Genomic DNA, 25,988 nt, shown 5'->3' with positions numbered 1-25,988 from the left:
GACTGTCAATCAAACAATTTTCTATGTTTATGCTTTTGTTTCCATGAGGCAAATATTGACCAATCTGTATGTTGCAAATCCAATGACAGATTTGTGTATGTGGTGGAAATGTCAATGTAGCTACACAGACTGAGAAATTAACTTTCCTAATGATCAGTGATAGTTTCCAGTTAATGAGTTGCTGCTAATACAATTTGTCCATATTTTTTGATGCAAGCATCATAGTTTGTGAATTTTATTCATCGAAATCTCAGAAGTCTGCCAACAATTCGATGGAATAAGTCAGAAATTTTATGTTGTTCTCGTATAAATTGCTGGAAATATCAGTTTTGTTGTTGTTGTTGTTAGAGTTGGAGAATCGCAGTTTTGATTAAAGATCATTTGTGGTATACGGAGAGCACTTTGAGACGTAGTTGAGAAGTTGCTGCAATCTAAGTCACTTAGCAGAGATTTGGTAAAGCAAGGAATATATTAAATTTAGGTTAATATTCAGAATTTGGTACAAATAGAGCAGCATAAAAGAGTTTTGGCTGGGGTTATAACAGTTTCTTAAGTGGGCATCACAATTTCACAATCATGTTGAGGCAGTTAGCCAAATTTGTTGCCAAGAACCAAGAACAAATTCTTGAAGAAAAATTCTTTAGTATAGAACAGAAACTTGCATGTTTGCCACAGTCAAAGGCTGAATACTTTGCAATTTGGGAGCAATAGATTGTTGTTTATCCACAATAGGACAGCTTGGTTCTAAAAGTAAGCAAGTGAACATCCTTCTTGCTATGATTCCCTTAATTAAGCTATTGTTGTTGAGACATCTCGATAAAGAGGTAAGACTTATAGTCCCTCTGTGTATTCTTCAAGTTATGAGGATAACAGTGCCACATGATCCATACAACAGGGAAGTGATGAGAGGTATTCCAATTGATCATAGAAAGCTTTCAAGGATTGAGTGATATCCATAATCCATCATATGGTAAAGTAGTTCAAATTTTAGAATCAGTTTCAAAACTTAGAGCTTGTATGATTTTGATAGATCTTGGTTGTGAGAACTGTTACTTAATTTTAACACATGGTAAAATTGAGTTCTGAAAATGATCAAATGAAAGTAAAGTACACATTTTTATTGCATTCAGCCCATGTTTTAACTGTTAAATCATATTTCATTCAGAGCAAAAAAAATAGAGAAAAATGTCCTTTGTATTATTCATCATAGTATGCAACTGATATTTACAGAACTCAAATGAAATGAATGCTGAAAGTAAATACCTCTCACACAATTGCCCATGAGAGTGGCCCCTAGAGCTACTGTTACATATTCCTACTGTATGAAAACGCATAACATGAAAGAAGAAAATAGAGCTAGAGAGGGTCATAGGGCATCAGTCATTGCTTGTAATGACTAGTTGGGTTGTATTTCTCCATTTCTGCCTTTTTTGTTGCCTTGAAACATGTCCTCTCCAAGCCTCCAAACCTTGCATTCATAAGAAAAAGTGTTAGATGAGAAGTGCCTCACCTCATATATAAACATTCATACTATTGCCATGCTATGCATCCCCATAAAATAAGAACATCTACCAACAGAGAGGCAAACAATCACACCAAATGTTTAGTTACTAATATGTTTGTTTCCTGTGCAGCACGACTATAAGAGATAAGATCACTTGAGTAGCTGTTCCAAAATAGTATAATAGAAGTATTAAAGGGATGTATTCATTTATGAAACCTTTTACTTCTACAGCAAATATGCTATGTCAAGTTCAATATTAGAAAAAGTAAACATTAAAGGGACAGGTCATTTTTTCTGTTGAAACCTTTTTGTTTCAACAGCAGAAAAGAAAGCATTCAGAAGTCAAAAGAAGAACATACATAATCTACAACTCAGTTACAGAAAACAGTGGTAATAAACACTACAATTGTAAAGGGTATAACGAAATAGTGTTGTTGGTAAGATAAGTACAACTATAGAACTATCAAGATGCTACAAGAGGAAATGTTATAATTCATGATATGAATTTCACAACAGAGATCATTTAATAGCAGAAAATGTAAAGCAAAATTCAGGAAGTGTTTAGCGAGTGCAAGTGTGATAAAAGAGGAGTTGAAGATGAACAGAGAAAAGCCATAGGTTGCATCATGTATAAAGAAAACCCAACAATGTATCTTCATCAGAGCAAAAACGAAATCTTTCTCATACAAAGATCTTTCCAATCCATATAGGCAGAACATAAAGAATTACAGAGGCATCATCTTTGAGGGTCAAGGTTTACGTCATGAAAGCTTTCAAGCTACGAAGCTTTGTATGCAGTTGTTTTAGCAGGTCATAATTGGTTGGAAAGGAAATAAAAAAATTGAAAGATTTCAAGAAAATATTTACAACAGCAAGAGAGATTATGTATTTGCTAAAGAAATTTATCATTGTCAACAGAATGGTACAATATTTAAAGAGTATGGTAAGGGAACCAGGGATTACTTAATTTGTGAACAAAATTTGCAAATAGAAGTAAAAGGAGTCCATGATCGTTTAACATTTTCAGGTGGTTACTATTCACAACATTTTTTGGAATTTGATTGTAATACAAATCAAACCCATCTATTGGAAATGATGTTCAGGTTGATGGTGTTATAGCAGCTGCTAGACATGGACGCTCACATAGCTTCTGGTTGTATTGTGTATTTTCTTGAAGTGGGTCACTACTTATACTCTGCCTCAGTTTGGATCTGCAATGAGGTGATTTTTTTGAAATGAGTAGATCGTCACAACATTCATGTTTGACATGTTTATTCTCACACATCTAAAAAAGTATATTGCTACACATTCAAACAATCTGCTCTGTACACATTGGGAAAAGCATTTTCCAACAGAACATGTATCAGGTTACGGAGGTTACTCATTAATGAAGACAATGGAAAAGATGAAAATTGAAGTTTTCTCCAAGATTTTAATGACACTTTTGATCATGAACAATTAGGGATTTGCAGAAGGAAAAGGCAATAGGAAACGAGCTTTACATCATTGGATTTCAATTGGAATTTGTGAACACACTGGATAACCTTATTTTTAAGTTGTAAGAGCTAGATTCGTGTTTGACCAATGTGGATCAGTTGGATTGGAGGCTCTTAAAGTAGACCCTACAACCTTCAATGGTTTCCTTAGTTCAGTCCACATTGATGGAGCATCCAAAGGAAGGTGTGAGACTATTAAACCTTACAGCGCCTATTAAACCTATTAAACCTTACAATGATGGTATATTGAAGAGGGTATTACGGCTGATATAACGGTTGTTTGCACAAGGGATGAAGATAGCAATTTGAGTTGATATGAATGCACTTAAATATTCAACACACTTCCTAAAGATAACCCTTTTTATTAAATTGATCTTAGAATAAACCACCCTTAGAAATAAGATGCACTTCATACCTCATAGAATTGAAATTAATCTAAGGAAATTATAAAACAAATCCACACTTACATAATAAACTAAATATTAGTTTAATCTAAATGAAATCAATTCAATTCACTCCTCAAAGAAAATTCCACGCCTGAGTACATTTTACAAAATCAATCCAAATGAAATAAATACAATCCATACTTTGAAGTAAATCCCACACTTAAAGTCTAAATACACCTTACGGAATTATAATAAATGCAATCTATGCCTACCATGTTATTAAAGTTCACTCTCACACAACTTAATATAACCTATACTCACCATACTTAGTAAAGTTTGCACTCGAATCTCTAATCGCTCAACTAATATACACTCTCAGTGTCCGTTATATTAATGACACACTTATTTTGACCAGACTTTAGAAGTGTTTCAACCAAGCTTATAATTCAAATTCTTTAATTTTTTGGTCGACAGGGTAGAAATAACACTAGTGATAGGACAGAGACTTGTTTGACAGAATGCTTAAACTTTCGATCCATTTTTCATCAAATACATCCAGCAACTCAATTAAGGTATCCCTATACAATTCAAGATCAAATCAGATTTTAACTCACACAAATTAGAAACAACAAAAACACTTTAATCTACAAAGTTTACTACAACATTTACTTATAGAATCAAATGCATATGCAATCCACACTCAGGAACTAACACCATGTACACATCAATTGTTGACAAAGGCAGCGAGCCCTTTCTCCAACTGCCAATCAATCAACAAGAAAACTTAATCAAAATACAGGAATCTCAAACAACTTTGTTTCGCAGTGTGATTCACAATTAAAATGTCTTTTACATATCATGGGCTATATATATAGGCCAGACTTCAAAATTGGATTAATGGAAATTTTCTATGTTTAGTTTCTCTCAGTTCAAAACCATGAATAATTACAAACACCTTTAAATCAAAATGCCAACATCCATTTAGAACAGAATGCTCAAAATGAGCTATGCCTATTATTCATCCTTACCGCCAATGGATCCCTGCTTTATAACAAACACTAAAATTAGTACTTATTATTCAATTTAATGCCAAAGATTGCATTTCCTTTACACATGTTTAATATCAATTCTTTTACAATAACTATAGTAAATCAAAGGACTGTAATAAAGATTTTGGGCAAGGTGAATGATCAAATGGGCACAACTTAGGATAAATAGTATGAGAATATTGTAATGTCCCCAATTTTAAATGTAATAATTTAATTATATTAATTAATTAATTAACTAGTTCCAGAATTTAAATAATACAATAAAAGGATCTTTAATTAGTTACTTTAATTAACTAATATGGGATCCAAGTTAATATTTGTATGTGTGGTTCTGATTGATTTAGTATATCTCAGACCCATTTTTGTTTTTGTTTCCATTGGTAAATGTTGCTATTGAGTATCTTTGTCCACCTTCAGAAAGGTTTTCCCTAATAGGTATTTAAGCACAGCATGTAGGTAGTTGTTAGGTATGCAACTTGGATTATATTTCTTTGTATTGCGAATTCCTATTGGGATTCTTTGTTGTTTGCCAATTTGGAAGTGAAAGATCATCCCTACTTGGCTTTCTGGTTTCGGTAGGATTCAACCCTCACCCTATTCTGTCGCTTGTAATACTTCGCTCGGATCTAGCAAATCGAAGCACCATCTTGTGGCAAATATTATTTGAAGATTATATATGTTCTATCTCCATTCGTGTTTTGGCTTTATTTGATGAATTTGGGTTTTTAAGTTCTATTTGCATTATTAGTCATTTTCCTACAATCCGTACACCGCCTGCTTCACAACTTGATCTTCACTTTGTAGTCTCCACTCTACATTGTACGACCATACACTCTACCGTACGGTCATCAAGGTAATATTGTATGAACCTCAGGCACTGGCCACCAGAAGCACTAAGGGAGAACTACCTGAAGCATTAGCCACCGAAAGCATTGAGGGAGAACTACCTAAAGCACTAGCCACCCGAAGCACTAAGGGAGAACTATCTGAAGCACTGGCAACTCGAAGCACTGAGGAGTACTACTTGGAGCACACAACCAGACTACCTAAAGCATATTACAGGACTTCATAAGGCAACTCTAGAACGAAACATTACAAATATAAGACATATTCAGGACCCATCATGGACTACATGATGGAAAGAGCCCTATTTATGGTAAAAAAGATGAGGATCTTGGAACTATTGGAAAAAACTAGATATTTACTCCTCATGTTGGATCTTGGTTGTGACAAAATGATTCTACAATTGCTTCAACGTTTCTTAAGAGAATTTAGGAATCATCATCCAGACCATGTGAAAGTTTGCAACAAAACAATCATGTCTCTAGCTCTACATGGGGATAATAATGTCTACAAATAGTTGCAATCAGAATTGCTAGCATTTTGTAGAGTGAAATAAAAAAATCATGTTTGGCTTACAAGATTGTAGAGGAATTATTTGAGCACAAATTTGAAAAGTTCCACGATTTCATGATAGATGATGAGCTGATATTGATGGATATATAGGTTGTAGGATCTTTGAATTTGAGCAAGAACCAAATAAGGAAAGTGGTTATCGACAAGCCTTTTTATGAGAACGTCTATCTACTAGATATTTCCAAAAATGAAAATGAGACTCTCCACAAGGATGAACTATTTGAAAACTATAATGTCATAGTTGATGAGACAATACATTTTGGGATGGTGAACTATTCTGAAAATGATGCAGATGAAAATGAAAATTCTTCCAACCAAGGGGATGCCTTATCTAGAATTCAAGGGCTGGAGCAAGATCAAGTTACTATAGGCCCTAGGGGCTGATCAGAAATTCTATGTCAAGACGATGATTTTGGAGCATATAATTTGGGGGAAAAGCTGAAAATATCAAATGATATGGTTATTGCAGCCTTATTGCATTTTGATAACATCCATAAAAAAATTGAAGAAGCTTTGTGGGAAGTTAAAAATGTTGAAAATGAGGCAATAGTGAATGGAGTTACTAGTATAAATCTTCACAATTTTAAGAGGGCATTGGAAAGAATGAAATCAGATTACTTGAAGTTGCTCAAAGATAAAGATGTGACTACCAAACGTGTAGAAGATAATGTCATGTCCCCTATCTAGAAATCAAATAGACATATCTGCAATATAAATAAATAAATAAACTTAATAAGATATTAATTACATAATAATAAAGTAAGCATTGATAATAATTATTTATTTATGTGAATTGATGAATGAATTACCAATATTATAAAAATGAAAAGATATGATATATTAATAAATATATTATTAATAAAATTTTATATATACTATCCATTTAAAAATATAATACATAATAATCATTTAAACATTAAATAATATTCAATAATTTATAAGTACTAGATATTTTATTTAATATTACTAATCTCAGGATTTATATTAAACAAAAAATTTAGAGCGACTAAATGAAGGGTCGCGACTCATAAAGAAAATGATATATATGGAGGAATAGTTCAAAGAAAAAGGGAATCGGGGCATACGGCTATACAAGCAAATAGTACGAAGGCAGAGAAGAGCATAGACAGGAAGCAAAGGACAGAGTAGCAACTGAGAGTCCTAGGCGTCACCAAAGAACAAAGGAGGTATCGCAGGGGGAGACTTGAAAGAGTAGTTCGCAGACGGTGAAGCCAAGATTGACCATTCCGCCAACAGCCATACACATAGCACACATTCAAATAGGTGCAAACATGAACTCAATACCTCTGAGTATGTACAGAGAGAAATGGGAGATCACGCTGGAGATGGACACGATAATCTTCAAATTATTTTAAATTAGGACAGAAATTCTGGGAACAGACCATCAAAGAACAGAGAGAACAATATCTACAGATGGACTGAGGATAGAGAGTAGAAGCTCACAGTATAAAGGAGACATAAAATCCAAATTAATATATGAATTTTCGTGCTGAAGATATAGAGGACTGGACGACATTCAAAAATTATCATTCTTACTCTAGCAGATGGAAGCATAGATCCACATAAATATGTGGAAAACAATTAAGAGGATAAAACCATAAACTGGAGAAGTCAGGCAATATATGCAGGAGAAGATATGCGTTGGCAAAGGATCCGAGCAACTTAAGGATATAGATAGGAAGTGATAGATTCAAGTGGCAGAGTTTTTATTACTCGAAAAGGATTGCAATGAATAAATACATATTCGCTAAAGTCTAATGTTTGCCACAAATCACGTGAGACAGAGATATCTATTAAAACATGGGTGTGGAAATACTCCTTTACAGTGCTGTTGAAGGTGTTGCACAGATTCAGTCATATTCCAGCAAGCTGGCAAGTTGGACATGATGCAATTGATATATATGGTTTCCAGATATGGCTTGGACGAAGAGGGGGTTAGTGATCTATCCCTGCAGCTAAAGCAAATTACAATGAAAGAAGCATAAACAAACGCAAAAGTGCACAGAATATTACACTCAATTCCAAGTCTTCTATATCAGACTTTATATCTGCACATCACTATTGCAATAGAACATCGATTTGTATGTGAGTGGTAGAGTTAGCTGGGAGCGGTATTGAACAGCTAGAAGAATGTATCGTTTATGATTTGAATGTCATTATATCAGTCGGTTTGTAGCAGCAAGGTAATTATGTTGAAATGTGCATACCATCGGAAACATTAAGAGCTCAATGTTGTATTAAGGAAACAAGCATTCATTCCCAAGGCCAAACCAAAGAACAAAAGTTCCAGGTAGTAAGCCAAGTATTGGCCCTAGTTACAGCTAAAGACAAGTAACCAATGCTGAATATTGATTTCATCCAAGCATTTGATCGAATGCCAGTGCTATGTTTATGAAATTTGTAATGCATTTTTACAGGAGAATTGGTAAGTGTTCTTACGATACCATAGTTTATAGACCTATAAATTAGTTATTTAGAATGAAGCTCTAAAAGCATACACAAATCTATTATTGTTCGAAAGTAATTACTTCAGTCATTCTTTCATAATCAAAGAATCGAATAAGAGTACTGCAAGAGAGGAATGAGCTAAGGATTTAAGTTAAAAATTCTTAAGGTCCTATTAAGGGATATTACAGATAAAGAGGAGGTAGATGAGCTTTGCCTAAAATTGAGTATGATACACTACTCCATATCAAACTGAAAATCAGATTTCTACGATAGCTACTCCTACGGAAGACAGTCTTAATTCTAAAGCCAAGAAAATCATACAAATGGTATAAGGGATTCATGCCCTTGGTGAGAATGAGGGTGAAAATAGTATTTCCACTTCACCTTATCCATATGGGACACATTATGCCAAAGAAGAACTTAAGAACCAGCAAGAAGTTAACTATGAGAATTCTGACTTTTATATCAGCAGTTATACACCTTCACATTATCATGTGGATAAAGATGAACCAAGTGATACTACTTCTGAAACTATGTGCAATGGTGATCATTTCATTGATGGAGATGTAGATTTGATTGATAATACTTGTGGTGAATCAAAAATTCTGGAGTTATCATTAATGCATAATGTAAACTTCTATAATGTCCCCTTTCTGGGACATTAGAAAATTTAAAGACATTCATATAATATTAAAATTGACTATGAGAGCGTGAATTAAAATTATAAAAGGTCAGTTTGATATTATAAAGTGAGCTAAATGTGACAAGGAGGGATAAGACGAAAAGACAAGAAGGGAGTCGAAGAGTCACAACTTTGAGGATTAAAAGGAGAGAGACTCATTCATTCAGGATATGCTTGGTTTATGATTCAGATTTCAGTTCTCTCTTGAGAGAGTTATTTGGGAAAGCTTCAGCTTTCATCCAGAGTGAGGACGTAAACCCTTGTGCCGATAGATAGTGAACGCAAACCCATTGTTTGTGGAGACGTCACATCAGGTGTCTCGTGTGTGCTTACAGGTTCTTTTCTTAGTATTCCAATTTGACTATAAAACTGTATTTAAAATTGGACTTTTGAATTATAGTTATTGTATTGTTGATGTATAATGCAATAACATATTTAAAGGTATTTTATGAGGATCTACTGGTTTATATTGTTGATTCATAATGTATCTTCCTACGTTTATGTTCTAAGAATTATCTTCAGGTAAAAATTGGGTAAATATCCATTGGGGATATTTCAGTGATATCAGAGCTGGTTTTCCTGCCAGCATGTGAAGTTTTTTTCAGATACAAACACAAATTTTGCAGAAATTAAGGTATTAAGTGGTCAATATCAGATGCTTTATGAAATTTTAAGTGGAAGTTGATATATCACAAGTTATATTTATTGGCTTAAGCGTGATTGAGTTTCCAATCAATATATTGAAGGGGGTCATAATAAGAAATGAGTTCTAAGGGAATTTAGTACCAATTTAAGAGCCAAAATATTTCTAGATACTATGATATTTTCCTTTGCCCATTTATTATTTATTATTTGTGTGGTTATATTGAGCTACGAGTTTATATTTAATAAGAATCATCACATTTACTAGTAAGCAGAACATCAGAAGTGAGATCAATATCCCTTAGGGAAAATTTGTGGCTTGTGTATCTAGAGACTGGATTTGTACTGACAGAACTCTTCTGTAAATTTTTGGTGGCCATTTCATATCCGGAGTTCCAGATTTCTTGAATATGCATGCACAGGAGGTGGAGAGTGTACATATCATCAATATAATTTTCTAGAGGTTTTGCTATCGAGTGAATAGAGATGGAGGTAAATAATTGATATACGTGGGAACTTTCAAGCCCCATGCACAGGATAAACAATGATGTCGAGAACAAATATTATCTAGTAGTAGAAGAACGGTGTATTCCTTAGAGTTGAGAGCAACCAAACATTTTGTACCTGTTGGAAGTTGGAATTGAATCATCCCCATGATTTGAAGGAAAGCATTGGGGGCACTCTTTCTATTCTCGTCTCATCTGACCATTAGACTTTATGCAAAAGGATTACTCACATTTGTTGTGTTGTGTCCAAACAGAATAGAACTAGACATACGAGTGCATGGTAATGAGTGAAATACTTAGTAGTTGTTTAGTTTGTGAGTTGGAGTTCGGGAATGCAATATACAAATTATTGCACATCATGAGAGAGAAACTAATGCATTAAAGACAAATATTTCAACCAATTTTGGCTATCAATGGAGTTGGTATCAGGGATCTCTCCTTGATATCATTGTTAGTAAGTGAGCTGGAGTGTTGGCAGATGGAGTTCCTTGGTAGTGTTTTGCTGGTTGAAAGTTTGTCGATTGTGTAACTCTTGAGTACGTGATTGCCACGTGGATTCTCCTTGAATCCATTTCAAGAAAGGACAAATGAGTAGGTTGAAATGTAACCAAGTCACACCTACTGAGGGTGAGATAATATCTACAGAAGCATTAGGAGGAGTTGGTGAAACTTGGCAATTCATTGAAGTTCTGGAAAAGGAAACAAATAAATATCTATCATGTTCTTGGAGACCGCATAGACTGCATATAGTTTCGAGTGAAAATAAACATCACTAGTGTTTTGGTGTAAGCTTCATACGTAACAATCAGATTAACAGATCATGAAAGGATTTTGGAATCATTGCAGCGATTTCGGTAATCATCAATACTTATAGACATGATCATTTCATCAAATGTGTGTGACACAATATCAAAGAAAGAAGCGTAATGAAGAAGAGATTGCCAGAAGGCTTACAGTGATTTGCTGATGAATTAGTTGTTGTCAACAAATTCCTTTGATTTTGAAGATTATAAAACCATTTGTGCATAGGATTCATCGAATGAAGAAAAGAGAACATGTTGATGTCGTATGGAAAAGTAAATGGATTTTGTAGAGATCTTGTCACTAATCATTGACAAACAATCCAACAAGAGCACTGAGAACTTGTTTTCTTGTAGGGAGCTAAAGGAGCATCTACAAAGAACTGACGTGGGACCTAATCACAGCTAGCATGGTTTTAATTGGGACAGAAAACATAAGTTTTGTGAAGAATAATCTGAAGTGGTCACTCTATTTGGAAGTCCATTCTTCATCTGGAAGAAGCTACAGGAGGCTTAAATCATCCATCTTCGGCCGTTGACCTAGCCTTGTCTCCAAAATTTGGCAACCAACATTTACAAACCTTGGTGTATTATCTCATTTCTGAGAACTGTTTTGAGAAGCATTATGTTTATTGCATGTTGCCTATGAGACACCTAATAATTCCCTTGGGAGTGTGAAGGAATACTGTGATTTGTCTGATAGAGCAAGTAATTCACAATTAATTGATTCTAAATGTTGCAGACATATGTTTAATTGTGTTAATTGTGTATCTGTCTCATTTGAATTTGAACTATAAAGTGTCTACGAGCAAAATCCTGGGTAACAGTTCTTCTTAGCAGTGCACTATAACCACCCCTCATATTTAACTTCAAAAGTATCTCAGAACAAACTTTGGCTAAATTCCCCTTTTTGGTAATGGTGAGCATCATATTGGTTTAGAATATCTTAGAGGGCTTCTAGTTGTTTGACTAAATCACTAAGCTACTGTTGGTAGAAGGAAATTGGTCAAATTTGGGACCAAGACTATTCATTCAAATAATTCCATCAATTTGTGACTGTTGGATATATGTTGGGGCATAATATTTCCAGTACCAGAATTATTTCCTGTTGTCATTTTACAGTGAAGGAGGACTTCTATGACAATTTTTCCACGACGAGTAGTGATAATGGGATATGAGAACAAGCACGCAAATTGTTTGACATATTTCTAGGGTGTTTGAGTAGAAGGATAGAGGGTGAAGCTTGTAGTAAAAGACTTATGTCTATTTGAAAGTTGGACTGTGGTGTTGTTGAAGCAATCTATTGACTCGTGCGTCCATCAACTATTTGACAAAATTATTTGAGCAAAATGGAAGTTTTGGTTGGAACCGAGTCCGGAATATTAGTTGGGAAAAATGCTTAATGAAGAAAGGGTTATGAAGGACCTTGCTCAAATTAAGAATAGTTAACCCATAATTTCCAATCTGATATAAGAGCTGATATACTCAATATTTATAATGAATATAATAAATTTCCAGCATGAGTTCAAAGCGATTTTTTTTTATTATATGAACTTTCATCGAAAACTTCAAAACAAGACCGATATGGCAAAAAAGAAGTATTTTGAACTGGTCCAGGATCTCCTTGCAAAAGATGCAAAAGACAAGTGCACAAATTTGTATGAGGAGTTTTCAGCAAACCAAAATCATCTAATAGATGATCTTAAAAAAGAAGGGCAGTCAACTACCATTGATTTGCAGCCTTCTCGTGATCATGTAGATGTTACACAGGGTACAAGTTTCTACGTTGGTGATCTGGAGGTTAGCTTTGAGAATCATGTTGATGAGGCCGGTTGTACTCGAAGTAATAGCATGTTGGAGCCTTTGTATGACGAGCTCCTTTATGTACAAATGATAACATGGCAACACTTTTGCCTTTGCATGCAAATCAAAGGAACAAGGGAAAGGAGGCCTATGATTTTGAGAGGGGTAAGAAACCATATGTTTCTTATACACATGATATAAATTTAGGGGAACAATCCAAGATGACACTACAAGATGATGAGCTACTTCAATGTGACAATAATGAGATGCAAGCCTTAAAGAACCAACTAAAGGTTAGTGAAGACACGGTTGTGGCATCTTTGGTACGTTATGACAACACTCACAGGATGGTTGAGGATCTCTATAGAAAGGCTCAAAAGGGAGTAGAAGGAGATTGGCTGCTTGTTGATTTGTAGGTTGTCAAAACAGCCCGTGAATCTATGAAATCAAATTATTTATGTTTGCTTTCCGACAAGGATTATATTCTTCAGGTTGCAGGAATATATATTGATCAGTTGAGTAAAGAAAAGAATGAGATTATGGAGTTGAACAAAGAGCTTAAGTATGCTCATAAGGAATTGGATGATACACAAATTGCTTTTCAAAAAGTAGAAAATCAGGTTAGGATCACAAATCATTCTCGAGAGCATGAGAGTAAAGAGAGGTGGGAGTTTTTCCAAGAAGTAATTAATGAACTTGATAGCATTCAACAGACTTATGACTTGGATAGTTGTCCCAAAAGACCAAGTAACAAAACTTTAGATCACATTCAGCTTGTAGACAACCCTTTGTTTGAAGTAGATATTGATTGGATAATGGAGAACCCACTATTCGAGTCCAATGGGACACTCATTGATTTTGGTTTGAAGTTCCGGATTGACAATTGTTGCAACCAAGAGGTTGCTCCCTTGACAGAGGGACATAAATCTGTTTACAACTCAACTTGGGGTAGAGATGTGGCGAGCAGTATTGCTAGAGTGCATATAGTGAGAGGGGCAGTGTCGTGGTAGTTGAGCAACTAGAGCACTCCACCCACTATGGGCACAAAGTGGCAATATAGTACAGATAGTTGGAAATATGGATGGCCTTTTTGTTTGTAGGATCTAGGGAGGAACATTCCCATGGTTCATATTGTTTCCAGGAGTTGGTTGGCACACAGTTGAGTTTCCATAATTATTTGACCGCAATGGTGTTGTGATCTCAATTGGACTAAGATTCTCAGTTGGATTGGGAATCTTCTTGTATATGATGGTAGCACACGTCAGGTTGTTTTGGTTAAGCATACACATGGGATGGTTTGGGATCCAAGTGTTGACTGTATGTATCTATGACACTTTGAAAATTTTGTTGTAATTCTACACAATTTGAGACTGGATGCAATGATGATCAGGGTTGTACGACCTACAATTGTAGCAATACTTCATAGATTAACATGGGAACCAGGGATATGGTTGATGGAAGGGTTGTATTTTGACACCTAGCTTCACAGTGTGGCAGGATTTTTTTTTAGATTGGGCAACAAAGCTTGCTGCAAATTTATATGGGATCTTGATACTGATTGCTTGAGGACAAGCAATCTTGAGGAGGGAAGATTTGTAATGTCCCCTTTTTGGGACATTAGAAAATTTAAAGACATTTATATAATATTAAAATTGACTATGAGAGCGTGAATTAAAATTATAAAAGGTCAATTTAATATTTTAAAGTGAGCTAAAAGTGACAAGGAGGGATAAAACGAAAAGACAGGAAGGAGTCGAAGAGTCGCAGCTTTAAGGATTAAAAGGAGAGAGACTCATTCACTCAGAATATGCTTGGTTTACGATTCAGATTTCAGTTCTCTTGAGAGAGTTATTTGAGAAAGCTTTAGCTTTCATCCAACGTGAGGACGTAAGCCCTTGTGCCGGTAGACAATGGACGCAAACCCATTGTCTGTGGAGACGTCACATCAAGTGTCTCGCGTGTTCTTGGAGGTTCTTTTCTTAGTATTCCAGTCTGATTGTAAAACTGTGTTCAAGATTAGACTTTTGAATTATAGTTATTGTATTGTTGATGTATAATGCAATAACATATTTTAAGGTATTTTATGAGGATCTAATGGTTTATATTGTTGGTACTTAATGTATCTTCCTATGTTTATGTTTTGAGAATTATCTTGAGGTAAAAATCTGGTCAATATCCATTGGGGATATTTCAATTTCCACCATTCATTTAGAGACTTATAACTGGGTCATTATGATATGGCAGCTATTAATTTGTTGGTTGGTATTTTTTCTTTATCCATGCTACAATTATTAGTGCTTGCCCTCTTGGTTCTATTAGTACATTGTCAAAATTTGCTTGGCCTATAGGGATAAGTGAGTTGCAAGAAAAAGCATGGCAACATCGCATGTGATATATTCCATATGAGATGTTTACCTATCCAATTTAGTGGCAAAGTAATAACATTGTTGACATTCTTGTTGTTGATTCAGGTTATGAAACTGACATTCGGAGGGATGATGAGTTGATTTTGGTGCACATTGGAGTTGTCTTTGCAGGCTTATGGTTTACCTTTTAGTTACCAATTTGAGTTCGGTTTGAAATATGGGTTTGAAGAACTAGTTCGTTGGTGCAACAAAATTTTGGAAAGGGTTTTGAGTTCTTTTGGGTTCATTCGTACAAAAACATGTGAAAATTATAAAAAATATATATATACATATTTATGAAGCCTAGAAGCATAGAGTATCATAAAATCATATGATGTAAACTAAGTTAATCATTTAAACAACAAAAACACCATAGGCATGAACTTCAAACACGTAAGTTGTAATCATAGCATCATGAATAAAGATCATACCAATATATATTTCAATTTTTAAGTTCAACATCAAAGATTGAAACATTAAAAGTAAATCACCTATTTTCTCACAAAATCACCTATTTGCACAGCACAAATGACATTAGAAACCAAATCAACCTACTTACATTCACTTTTTAGGGCAATTGGAACTCAAATAATATAAAATTTTCTATAAAAAGTGACTTGAAAGTCGCCCACCCACGTAAATTCACCCAAATTCATCCCAAATTTGATCTGGGCAGCCAAAATTTGCTCGGGGTTCAAATTGTGGACTACGGGTTCGAACCAACCTAGGGAAAATCAAACCTGGGTCGAACCAAACTAGTATTTCGAACTGGTTCAAACCCAGGCAGGGTTCTTGGGCCAAAACAGAAAACCCGAGTAACTAAGGTTTACCTACTTAGACAGTTGGCTGATTTTGGTGGGTGTTGGACTGATGGACACCTATTTCTACACCTAGGATCATGTTGATAGGTTGATTTGGAATTCAAGAATTAATAGGATGGTTGTTTTGCATCATGTTGAGTATTATGAGTTGCTTGAGTATCTAAGACTTGATAGAGTTGTGCTCAAATGTAACATACTAAAATGTCTAACATTTATAATTCAACCAGTGTCCTGTTTGAAATTGTTTGAGTTTTCAAATTCAACGTAAAATGGCTACATTTCCAATGCAAATTTTTCTTTTTTCAAAGTAAATAGTATCTTAGATTCTACTCTAAGTTCACTTGATAAATGGCATATTCAAACATGTATTTAATTCATGAAATGAAAGAAATAACTAGTATGACTTTTAGGAAACTGAAATACAATTTTTAAATTCAATCTATGTATTTAAATTATAAACCTTGAAGCAAGAACTGACTGAGAATACTGACAATGTTTAGATGTGGTTGGTGGTTGTCTTTTATGAAAGTCCTCAGTATCAATTGTCTTGTAAATCTTGTTCTTGTCTCGAACAGGGGGAAGTGGTATCATTGGGGCATTTATCCACCCAACCATGGATTGTACTTGATCCCTATTACCTACTTCATTACCTAAAGCAACTCAACCCTCCGCAAGGGATTGTAGATGGTAGTGTCGAGATTTCTAGGATTTGGTGTGAGGATACCTACAACTTAGTCAATGGAACCCTATAGCTAACTACTCCTCCAGTGCGACACCTGACTACAGTTGTATCCAATGTCCTCATTTTGACTACCATTAATATGAAGCTTGGTCAAAGATTTAATGGATTTGGAGTCAACATCTCACCCTTCCCACTCGACTCTGGGTTGAAGAATACTTTCCTAGGCATGCATCTTGAAGATTCCAGTCATGGATCACAATTTACATTTATTTGATCAATGATGTCACTGTGTGTTGGTTTTGATTCAACTTATTAAATATGAGATTACCAAACCAAACTCTAATCCAATGAAACATCATTTAGCTATTATTGGACAGTGTCAATCTTTCCCTGTAAGTTTTCAACTATAGGAGTAGCTTGAACTATCTTCCTCTTAGATAATGCTAGTATTCTGATCTCGGATTATTGTTTCATTGCATGGATTGAGGTTAACATTTGATGATGCAAGTAGTTTGATTTCATAATGGACTAGTTATCCTTATTGTTATAGAATTTTATCAGAAAGTGGATTACGATTGTTCCTTTCTATTGGCTAAATCTAGGCTCATCATCAGTGAATGTTTCATAGTAGTACAAGGAATTATAATTAATTGTGAAATAGCATCTGTTTCATCATTTATGATTTCTTGTTAACATCCTATGCTTGTTTTGACCTATCCATTCTAGTTATACAACAACATTTACTCTCGTGAATTATCTAGTCTAAATGAAGCTCGTGAGATGGTGGAGAATGGATAATAGTTCGAAGGTTCTATCAACAGGATCTTTGATTAATTTTTAATGGTATCTATTAGGCACAACAACAACAAAAGATTAGATAGCTGCATGGATCACCATCAAGACTATTTTGATTTATGTTTGTCCCAGTTGAGAACCTAAAGTGCTTATTAGGATACAACAAGACATGGATGGGTCTAGGGTTCAAACAAGTTGTATCTATTCCATTGTTCAACCTGAACGAGTATAGATTTCTCATACAAACTCGTGACCACTGCAAAATATACAAACACCTACTAAAATAAAAAAATCTTGGACCAGAACTAGCAATGAAAAATGTGTATGCTTCATCTAAGTTTATAAGAAATAAGGCAACAAACTTGTTTCTTGTCTGATACAAAATCTAAATTTTTTCTCTCAAATAACCTTCTAAACTCAAGCACGCGTTCTATGTCCTTGCACTCAACTATCGATGGAGAAGGTTTTAAATTCAATTCTGAAGTGGAAAGAACAAGTTCTAATAGCTAAAAAAGATAGAGCTCTAACATTCTAGTAAGAATCGACACATGTCTATATAGCTTTTGCAAGTGGCAGAGTTGATGCATTTCTTAGTTCTACCACTTAGTGAGTCTTGTTGCTCGATCAACTAGTCTTTTTAACAGTTAGTCACCTACAAGTTATATATTCAAACCTAGGTGCTGACATTCGAGGTTGTTCTAGTGGCCTTTCCAATGAATCATATGATTGGACAAAAGAATTAACCAGACAAGATGCAATGCCTTCTTCCTCTGAATGAAATCTCCCTCTTTCTTTTTGAGTCTGGTAGCCAAGAAATAAAACAAAGATGATCTTCTCCATTCTAGTTCGTTCTTTCATAACATCTCCCTCCACTTCCATCCCCTGACCAAAGCACAAACTACAACTTTCTCACTCATTCATCCCAATGACTAGGCACGCTAATTGTGCTACCTCCCATCATGCCAAAAACTTGAGGCTTTCAGTTGACTGACTATTGTTAAAATCTTAACATCTCTTTTTCAATTTTTTATCTCGCTAGGGACATCATCGTTTTACATTTTCAAGGTTATATTAATAATCAATAAGATACACAATATCCCAAAGTTATGAGTTGATCGTGAATTTCACATACTTACCCAAGAACTTTGTTCCTCCCAATTGAAACAAAGCCATAAGAAGGGTCGCCTAGGTGTATTTGTAATGTTTGATTCATCAAATTTTTATTCTTTGAAATATTTCATTTGGCGAACTATACTTGACCTCCACTACTTAATTTTTTAATTTTCTTAAGAGGATAAGATATTTTTTATGTCATTAGTCAAGGAGGTAACAATTGAGTAGGACAGAGTTGAAAGTGTTCTAGTACCTAAGATAGGATGACAAACTTCCAACAAAACCTAGCGAAGGTGGTTGTGAGGTCACATATAATTGTGGTGTCAAATCTTACCAGTTATGAATTTGTGTCTCAACACAACCATTTATCATCCCTTTTTCCTGGTGATACATTTTCCCCTTTCAAAATTGATCACAATAATTCTTAGCATGCAAATCCAAAATAGAAGTGGCTAAAACATTAACAATCAACCTGAGTAGTAAAAATTTCAACATGTATCTAGACTTACTTTTACTAATTAAGAATTGTTTCGAAGCATTATAAATCATTAAATTATAACCAATCTATTAATAACCTTATTTATAAATTATTTACATAATAAAATGAAGTTAAATTCATGTAGTTCCCAATTTCATAATGTCCTGAATCCGAAAATTGGAGTCCGCCTAGGGTACAACTTGGAAAACTAAGGTTTAGTCCATATAAAGCCATTTAGGGCACAAAAGTTAAACCATTGTATCATATAAATCTAGAAACCGATTTGCATTAAAACCATGGTTTTAATAATTTGTACCCGCTTAAGGCATGTTTACAAAACCACTGTTAAAGTAAAAGAAAATCAATCTAGACAAAATAGTATGAGACATGAAATATAGTAGTATCAAAAATGGGTGCATTTGGACACCTTGCTTCATAGTGTAATGAGATATGATTTCAGATTTGGCTACAAAGCCAGTTGCATATTTATATGGGATCCTAGTATTGATTGCTTGAGGACAAGCAATCTCGAGGAGGGAGATCTGTTATGTCCCCTTTATGGGAAATTAGAGAATTTAAGCAAAGTGCACAAATTAATTTTGAGATGAATTAATTGGAGCTCAAGGGAGATTGTTTTAAGACATTTTTAAATTTTAAAAAGAGATCACAAGGTGATGAAAGGGGAAGAAGAGAAAGTCCAGAAGGGGGAAGGTAAATAGTCAATGGGTCAAACTTAAAGAAGGGAGAGGAGCTCATTTGTGGCAATGATTGGATTTGTGATTTGAATCCAAATATCTCTTACTGATATTTTGGGAAGCTCAACTTCATTTCAGGATCTCAAGAATGGAAACTTTAAAAGTTCTATGTGGAGAATCGAACGCAAATCCGATTCAACATAAGTTCTGGTGAATTCACAACAGATTTCACATTTTGAGTTACAGGTTCATTTATATGAATTTTCCAATTTGTGTGTTACTGTTTTAAGATTAGATTTCTTGTTATGTTATTGTATTGTTGGTTTATAATGCAATAATGAATTCTAAATTATTGTTATATGAATTTTTCTAGTTATTATTGTATAAATTCTTTGTTATATTTTCTAAAACTTTTTTGTGAAGAAATTTGGAATAATATCCAATGGGATATTACAAAAATGTAGTTTTGGAATATTCAACTAAGAGTTGAGACTTTTAATCAACTAATATTTTAGATATGGAACATAATGTAGATGTAGTAGTAGGTGTCCTAAAAAGTGCATCAGCCAAAATTTGATTATTACCTTTGACATACTCGATGACAAAATCATATTCCTTTACCTTGCTAACTCACCTTGATATCACTCATTTAACTCCTCTAATAAATATCGTAAGTTATGATCTCTTCTCACCACAAACTTCCCATCTACTAAATGCTACCTGAACTTTCGCAACACATGCATGATGGCAAGCATCTCCTTATCATAGGTCGAGTACAACTTCTCATTATCTCTCAATTTCCTACTCTCGTATGCAATGGGATATTTGTTCAGCATAGGTGCTCACTGGAAGCATATCACACTCCAACACAAATGGCTAAGAGAAATTTGAAAGGGATAATATTAGGCAAGTACTTGTAACCTCCTTTAGTCTATCAAATCTTTCTTGTGCATCATTTGACCATCTTAGAGCTCCATTTAAGGTCTATGAGTGGAGCTTCAAGCTTAGAAAACCCTTGAAAAACTTCGTGTAGTAAGAACAAATGCCAAGGAATTATCTCAAATCTAAAGCATTTCTCAATGGTGGCCAATTCAAAATCATCTGAATTTTCTCTAAATATACCTTTACCCCATTAGATATAACATCTCTTTCAAATTAAACTTGCATTTGGATTCCTTAGCAAATAAGGAATCCTCCTCCATGATGCTCAAAATCTCATTCAAATATTGTAGGTGCTTCTCCTAAGAATTAATGAATATCAAGATTTCATCAAAGAGCACCAAAGAAAACTTGTGCAGCTGCTTGTTGAAGATGCATTTAATACATAATTGGAACATAGGAAGTGCATTAGTGAAGCCAAAATGCATCACCAAGAACTCATAATGCCCGTAGTGGCATCAGAATGTTCTTTTATAAATATCCTCCTCACAAATATGCATTTGATGGTATCCCGATCGAAGATCTATCTTCAAAAGTTAAACCACCCCATGTAACTCATCTAGTAGCTCATGTATATGAGCAATAAGATGCATGTTCTTAATGGTTCTCTTATTCAAAGTGCAGTATTGAATGCCATCCATAGAGTACCATCCTTCTTCACCAGAACCATTGAAGAAGCAAATGGACTAGAGTTGGTTGTAATATATCCCATGGTCAATAACTCCTTAATCGTTTTCTCCATTTCCTCTTTGAAATATCTCGGATGATAGCATGGTGTAGTAATGACAAGCTTAGCACCCTCCATCTCTATCTCATGCTCAAACTCACAATTTGGTGATCTACATGGAGGAATATCTCCAAACACTCCCTGGTGCTTCTCGAGCACTATTTGTATGTCTAAATGATGTTGCTGCTCTCTGCCTAATGTGGACTTGGTGGACACAAAACATTGGGCTGCCCACTAAATTTCATCATGTCTAAGTATAGCCTCCACTCGATGAGTTGAAACAATCTTAGGTCCACCATCTAGCATAGCTTTCAACTTTACCTTTTGATCACCACTCATGAATTCCAGCCATAGTTGCAAGATTTAGACTCACCTCAAACTCAGAAAGTTGATTTTTTACTTGGACTTGGACTTAGTGTCTGGACTTGGCAACAACTCGCCAAGGACACGACAAATTGAAAACCCAAAAAATTCAAAGATTTTTAAGGATTTAAATGCATCATTTAATAAATCTAAATTAACATAAAAAATGCAATAATTGAGATAAATATAACCTACTTTGCACACATACACAAGTTTACATTGATCACATAAGTATAAATGCTAATTTCTAAAGGAAACGAGTTAAACTAAATAACACATTAGAAATATAAATAGTGCCACTATCAAATGTCTATAATATTTATGGAATATGAAACCATGGAATCAAAATTTCAAAACATATATCAAAATGAAAATTGGAGCCTTAGAAGACTAAGGCTCAAAAGCCTATTTCTATGACAAGTCGACCTCAAAACCTTCCTACATTTATGCCTAAGGTCATGGAAGATTCTGCAACCATCTTCTCTATCTTTGTCTAAAACACAACGTCAATAACATCCATATCCTCAACCTTCTCAGATTCCTCAAATTCCTCTCTTAGCCTCAAGGTCCTCCAATGGGTCTCCTTGCACTTTAGCCTCCTTTGCCATCGCTACTGCCTTTGCCTCGTGATCCACCTGATCAACCATTCCAAATTTTCATCACTAAAGACATCATCACCAACCCGAATATTTTCCTCTAATCCCTTATTTTGTCTCTTTCTTATATTTAGAAGTGAAAGAATGTTTCTTTTGTCTTTGGGGGAAGCCTAAAAACATAAAAAGTCAAAGCAAAACAATTAAGAAATGTTCTTTTTAACTTTATAAAGCCTGTCCATTGTGGCTGAGTCCTGGGCTCAGGACTTGACAAGTCAGCTGAGTATAGATGACCCGCCAAGTCATCCCAGACTCATTCTGCTTCAACTGAATCAGAGTCAAGAGGCCAAAAGAACCATTTTGCTGGACTCGACCCCAGACTCGTAGTCTTTACAAGGCTTACAAACTCCCAGAACTATGATTGTAACTATTTCTAATGATGATCAATCGACCACCTGCCAACTGTTTGTAACCAATGCATAGCCAAGATCACATCCAATCTTTAGTTTTAATCATGGTTACCAGGAGACCCGTCTCCCCCCTAAAAGTGGCGTCTCGGAGACTTTTCGCGTCTCCGGAGACCTCAAAAAAGGTTGAAGTCTCCCCGTTTCCTAATCCAAAAAGTGAAGTCTCCCCGAAGTCTCCTGATAAAATATAAATGTAAAATATAATATTAAATAATTTTATTTATTTTAGCCCTCATTTAAATGTTTTTATGCAAAAATCTAAGGTAGTGAAGTCTCCCCGAAGTATCCTGATAAAATATAAATGTAAAATATAATATTAAATAATTTTATATCTTTTAGCCTTCATTTAAATGTTTTTAATGCAAAAATCTAAGGTACTATATGAATTCCGTAACAACTGCTTGGTGATGTACGTGACCTACAGGAACACGATACAAGTCTAAGACAACATATTGGAAGCTGTACAGGATTGCAGTAAAGATCCCAAATCACATAAATTTATGCGGCTGAGGAATTAGGGTGCAAAAATTGTTGTTAGTGCATTAGAAGATAGTATTACATATGTTACAGAAATCTGATATCCAAATGCTTGATAATAGTATTATTCCTCATGAAAACCAAGCATCTATTTGCCGATAAAGACTCAGCGATAACAGTGATAGACTAGAGGTTTAATGTATGTTAACATGAATGTATTTGGTCCCATATTTCTGTTTTTTCAAGAGGATATCATGTTTCAGTTTGATGTATAAGTCGTATTTGTTATTTGTACCTGTTTATCTGCTGTTGGCAATATCCTAGTACCAATATAGGAATCTTTGTTAGTTGAATCTGTGTAATTGGAAAAAAAACACTATTACAAAATGATTTACTCCCTTTTAAACTAAGCAATCCTAACTCTTAGTTAGAAAATATAAATCCTAAGTGTGTCTCTATGCATGCATTGATGTTGAATAATTCAATAATTTTCACAAATTTTTTGTAGCAATGCCAATTTGTCAGGTTTTAAAATCTATTTCAGTAATGTACTTCTGTATCTGACCACTTATTATTATTATAATCTTTGACAGTTTGACTCTATGAATCTATTTTAATTTTTAATGTGACAACACTAGTATTATTAATTTATTATTTACTTTAGTCTTTTAGTCTTACGGTATTACTATTTTGAAATTTTGAAATTTTGTATTTACTTTTAGTATTAGACTCTTTAAGTTTAAACTATTAAAAATTTGTTTTTAAAAATAAAAAATAAAAAAAATTGCCGTCTCCAAGTACCCCCATCTCCTATTTGAAAAATTGCCGTACCGGTACCAGTACCAGTACCGGAGACCTCAAAGTCTCCCCGTCTCCCGGTGACCTTGGTTTTAATATCTCTAACACAGAAATACCTTAGCATTTAGATGCAGTCCATTCCAATGTTGGTCCCTCGGAAATTACAAAATATTCATTATCATTTTATTTTTGGTTTTAATGCAATATCACAAAATGATTTTATTTTTTGGTTTGTAATTTGCTTATAGTCTGATGTTTTGTTCAGTTTGTACCAAAAATTTCTTGTGGTATTTTCTTTTTCTTGAACTTCTGCAGCTCAAGTTGGCTACATGATTTAGTGATTGGGGCAATATGCAAGGTTTTCTACACATTTACTCAACTAAAGTAGCATATGTTATTATGTTGTCAAGTAAATGAGCCCGATGAAAAAAATATTAATTATTAATGCTCTTTTACTCATATTCAACAAAGAGACCCAGATGAAATTGAATCGTCCTTCATAAAAGCACCAATTATTACAATGATGCTCTTGTTCTGTTGCGAAAGCTTTCTAGCATTAGTCTAGCTTAAATATATAATAGAATGTAAAATATTTTTGCATTTTGTGAATTTTAGGTTGGAGCTTTTGCTATTCCAGATACAATACACTGGGCTCCAGATCTACCCAAGACTAGAAGTGGAAAAATAATGAGGAGAATACTGCGAAAGATTGCTTCAAGACAACTGGGTGAACTTGGTGATACCAGCACACTAGCAGATCCAGGTGTAGTTGATCAGTTGATTGGTGGTTTGAAGAGAACTTCAAAAATATGACGCAACTCTGTTCTCCTTTATGTACATGTGATCCAAATTCAAATTTTGTTTTCGACAGGTCAGTCCTGATTTATAGTGATTTTCAGAAAATTAAACATTGTAATCCAACTTAATTCTCTTTTTTTGGTTCATTTGTTCACAAATATTCTCTCTAGTAATTTTTTTATATTTTTTAGAGTACTCTTTACAATTAGAAATAGAGCTTGCATGAACTCCATGGATAATGGTTTTGGCAGCATTACTCATAGCTGTAGATCCCATTTTTTTACCAGCTCTATAATTGTTTTTATGGGCATAGATTCATCTGTATGTAAGATGTACAATCTTTTCCATAATCTGATGTGAAGAGCTTTTGTCATTGTAGATTGAAGCATTGTTAACTGTAACAAAGCTGTGCTAGATTAAAAGCTCTTTGTGTGATGATTCTGGGCTATGCATTTAAAGATTAGGTAACAGTAAACTACTTCAGTTGTCACAACAGCCAAATGTATTTTATCAACAATTACAGGTGCACTGCTACAGGGACTCTGATTCATCACTTGGACAAGGGGATAGTCAGATGAGTATTGTAGCATTCTGTAACAAACTGATAACAGCAATAGTTGCAGATTTGACTACCACAAAGAGTATAATAATTCTGTCGTATTCTGTAGCTAAAAGGATTGATGATTTCCCAACAATGTTATGTCCTTTCTCTCTTTAATGTATACAAATTACCATTAACAATAGCAATGTGTAAGAATCTGAACTAGTGATGTTTGAATATAACATTCGTTTGTTGTGTATTGTTTGAAAAGAGAATAATAAAGGGGTGGCTATTGTTACCCCTTAGCACATGTATTTGCAAGTGATTTCATGGAAGATTTTAATGAAAAGAATGTTGTAACAATAATAATTTCCATAAAAAAATTATATTCATTACTTTAACAAAAGAATTATTTCAACCAAAAAATTATATTAATAATAAGCTTGAACTTTCTAATAGTTACTGTTGTGTTCCCACAACTCACACCCCATTCTTGGCTGCGGGGCTAAATAAGGACCCCCTTTTTCCTCATTTTCATTTCTT

General features: G+C 34.4%; 1 protein-coding gene across 3 annotated transcripts in view; it reads left to right on the top strand.

Moving 5' to 3' along the window:
• Positions 1-25,755, top strand: part of LOC149534867 (acetyl-coenzyme A synthetase, chloroplastic/glyoxysomal-like) — a 302,385-nt gene extending 276,630 nt beyond the window's left edge. The window contains exons 18-19 of one of the 3 annotated variants that reach the window (XR_016357318.1): positions 24,722-24,977; positions 25,428-25,755. Coding sequence is in view for 1 of the 3 variants with exons in the window: in XM_089805521.1 (XP_089661647.1) it covers positions 24,722-24,919 (198 nt within the window). In the remaining 2 variants the exon portion in view is untranslated. Of the gene's footprint in view, positions 1-24,721 lie in introns of all 3 variants that reach the window. The other 2 variants (XR_016357317.1, XM_089805521.1) reach the window with 2 other exon arrangements.
• The last annotated feature ends 233 nt before the right edge of the window (positions 25,756-25,988 follow it).

This window comes from Cupressus sempervirens, chromosome 10, assembly GCF_028749045.1.
Source record: "Cupressus sempervirens isolate cs-2001-9-10 chromosome 10, ASM2874904v1, whole genome shotgun sequence".
NCBI lineage: Eukaryota > Viridiplantae > Streptophyta > Pinopsida > Cupressales > Cupressaceae > Cupressus > Cupressus sempervirens.
The sequence above is the reverse complement of the archived record's forward strand: the minus strand, read 5'-3'. Positions and strand labels throughout refer to the sequence as shown.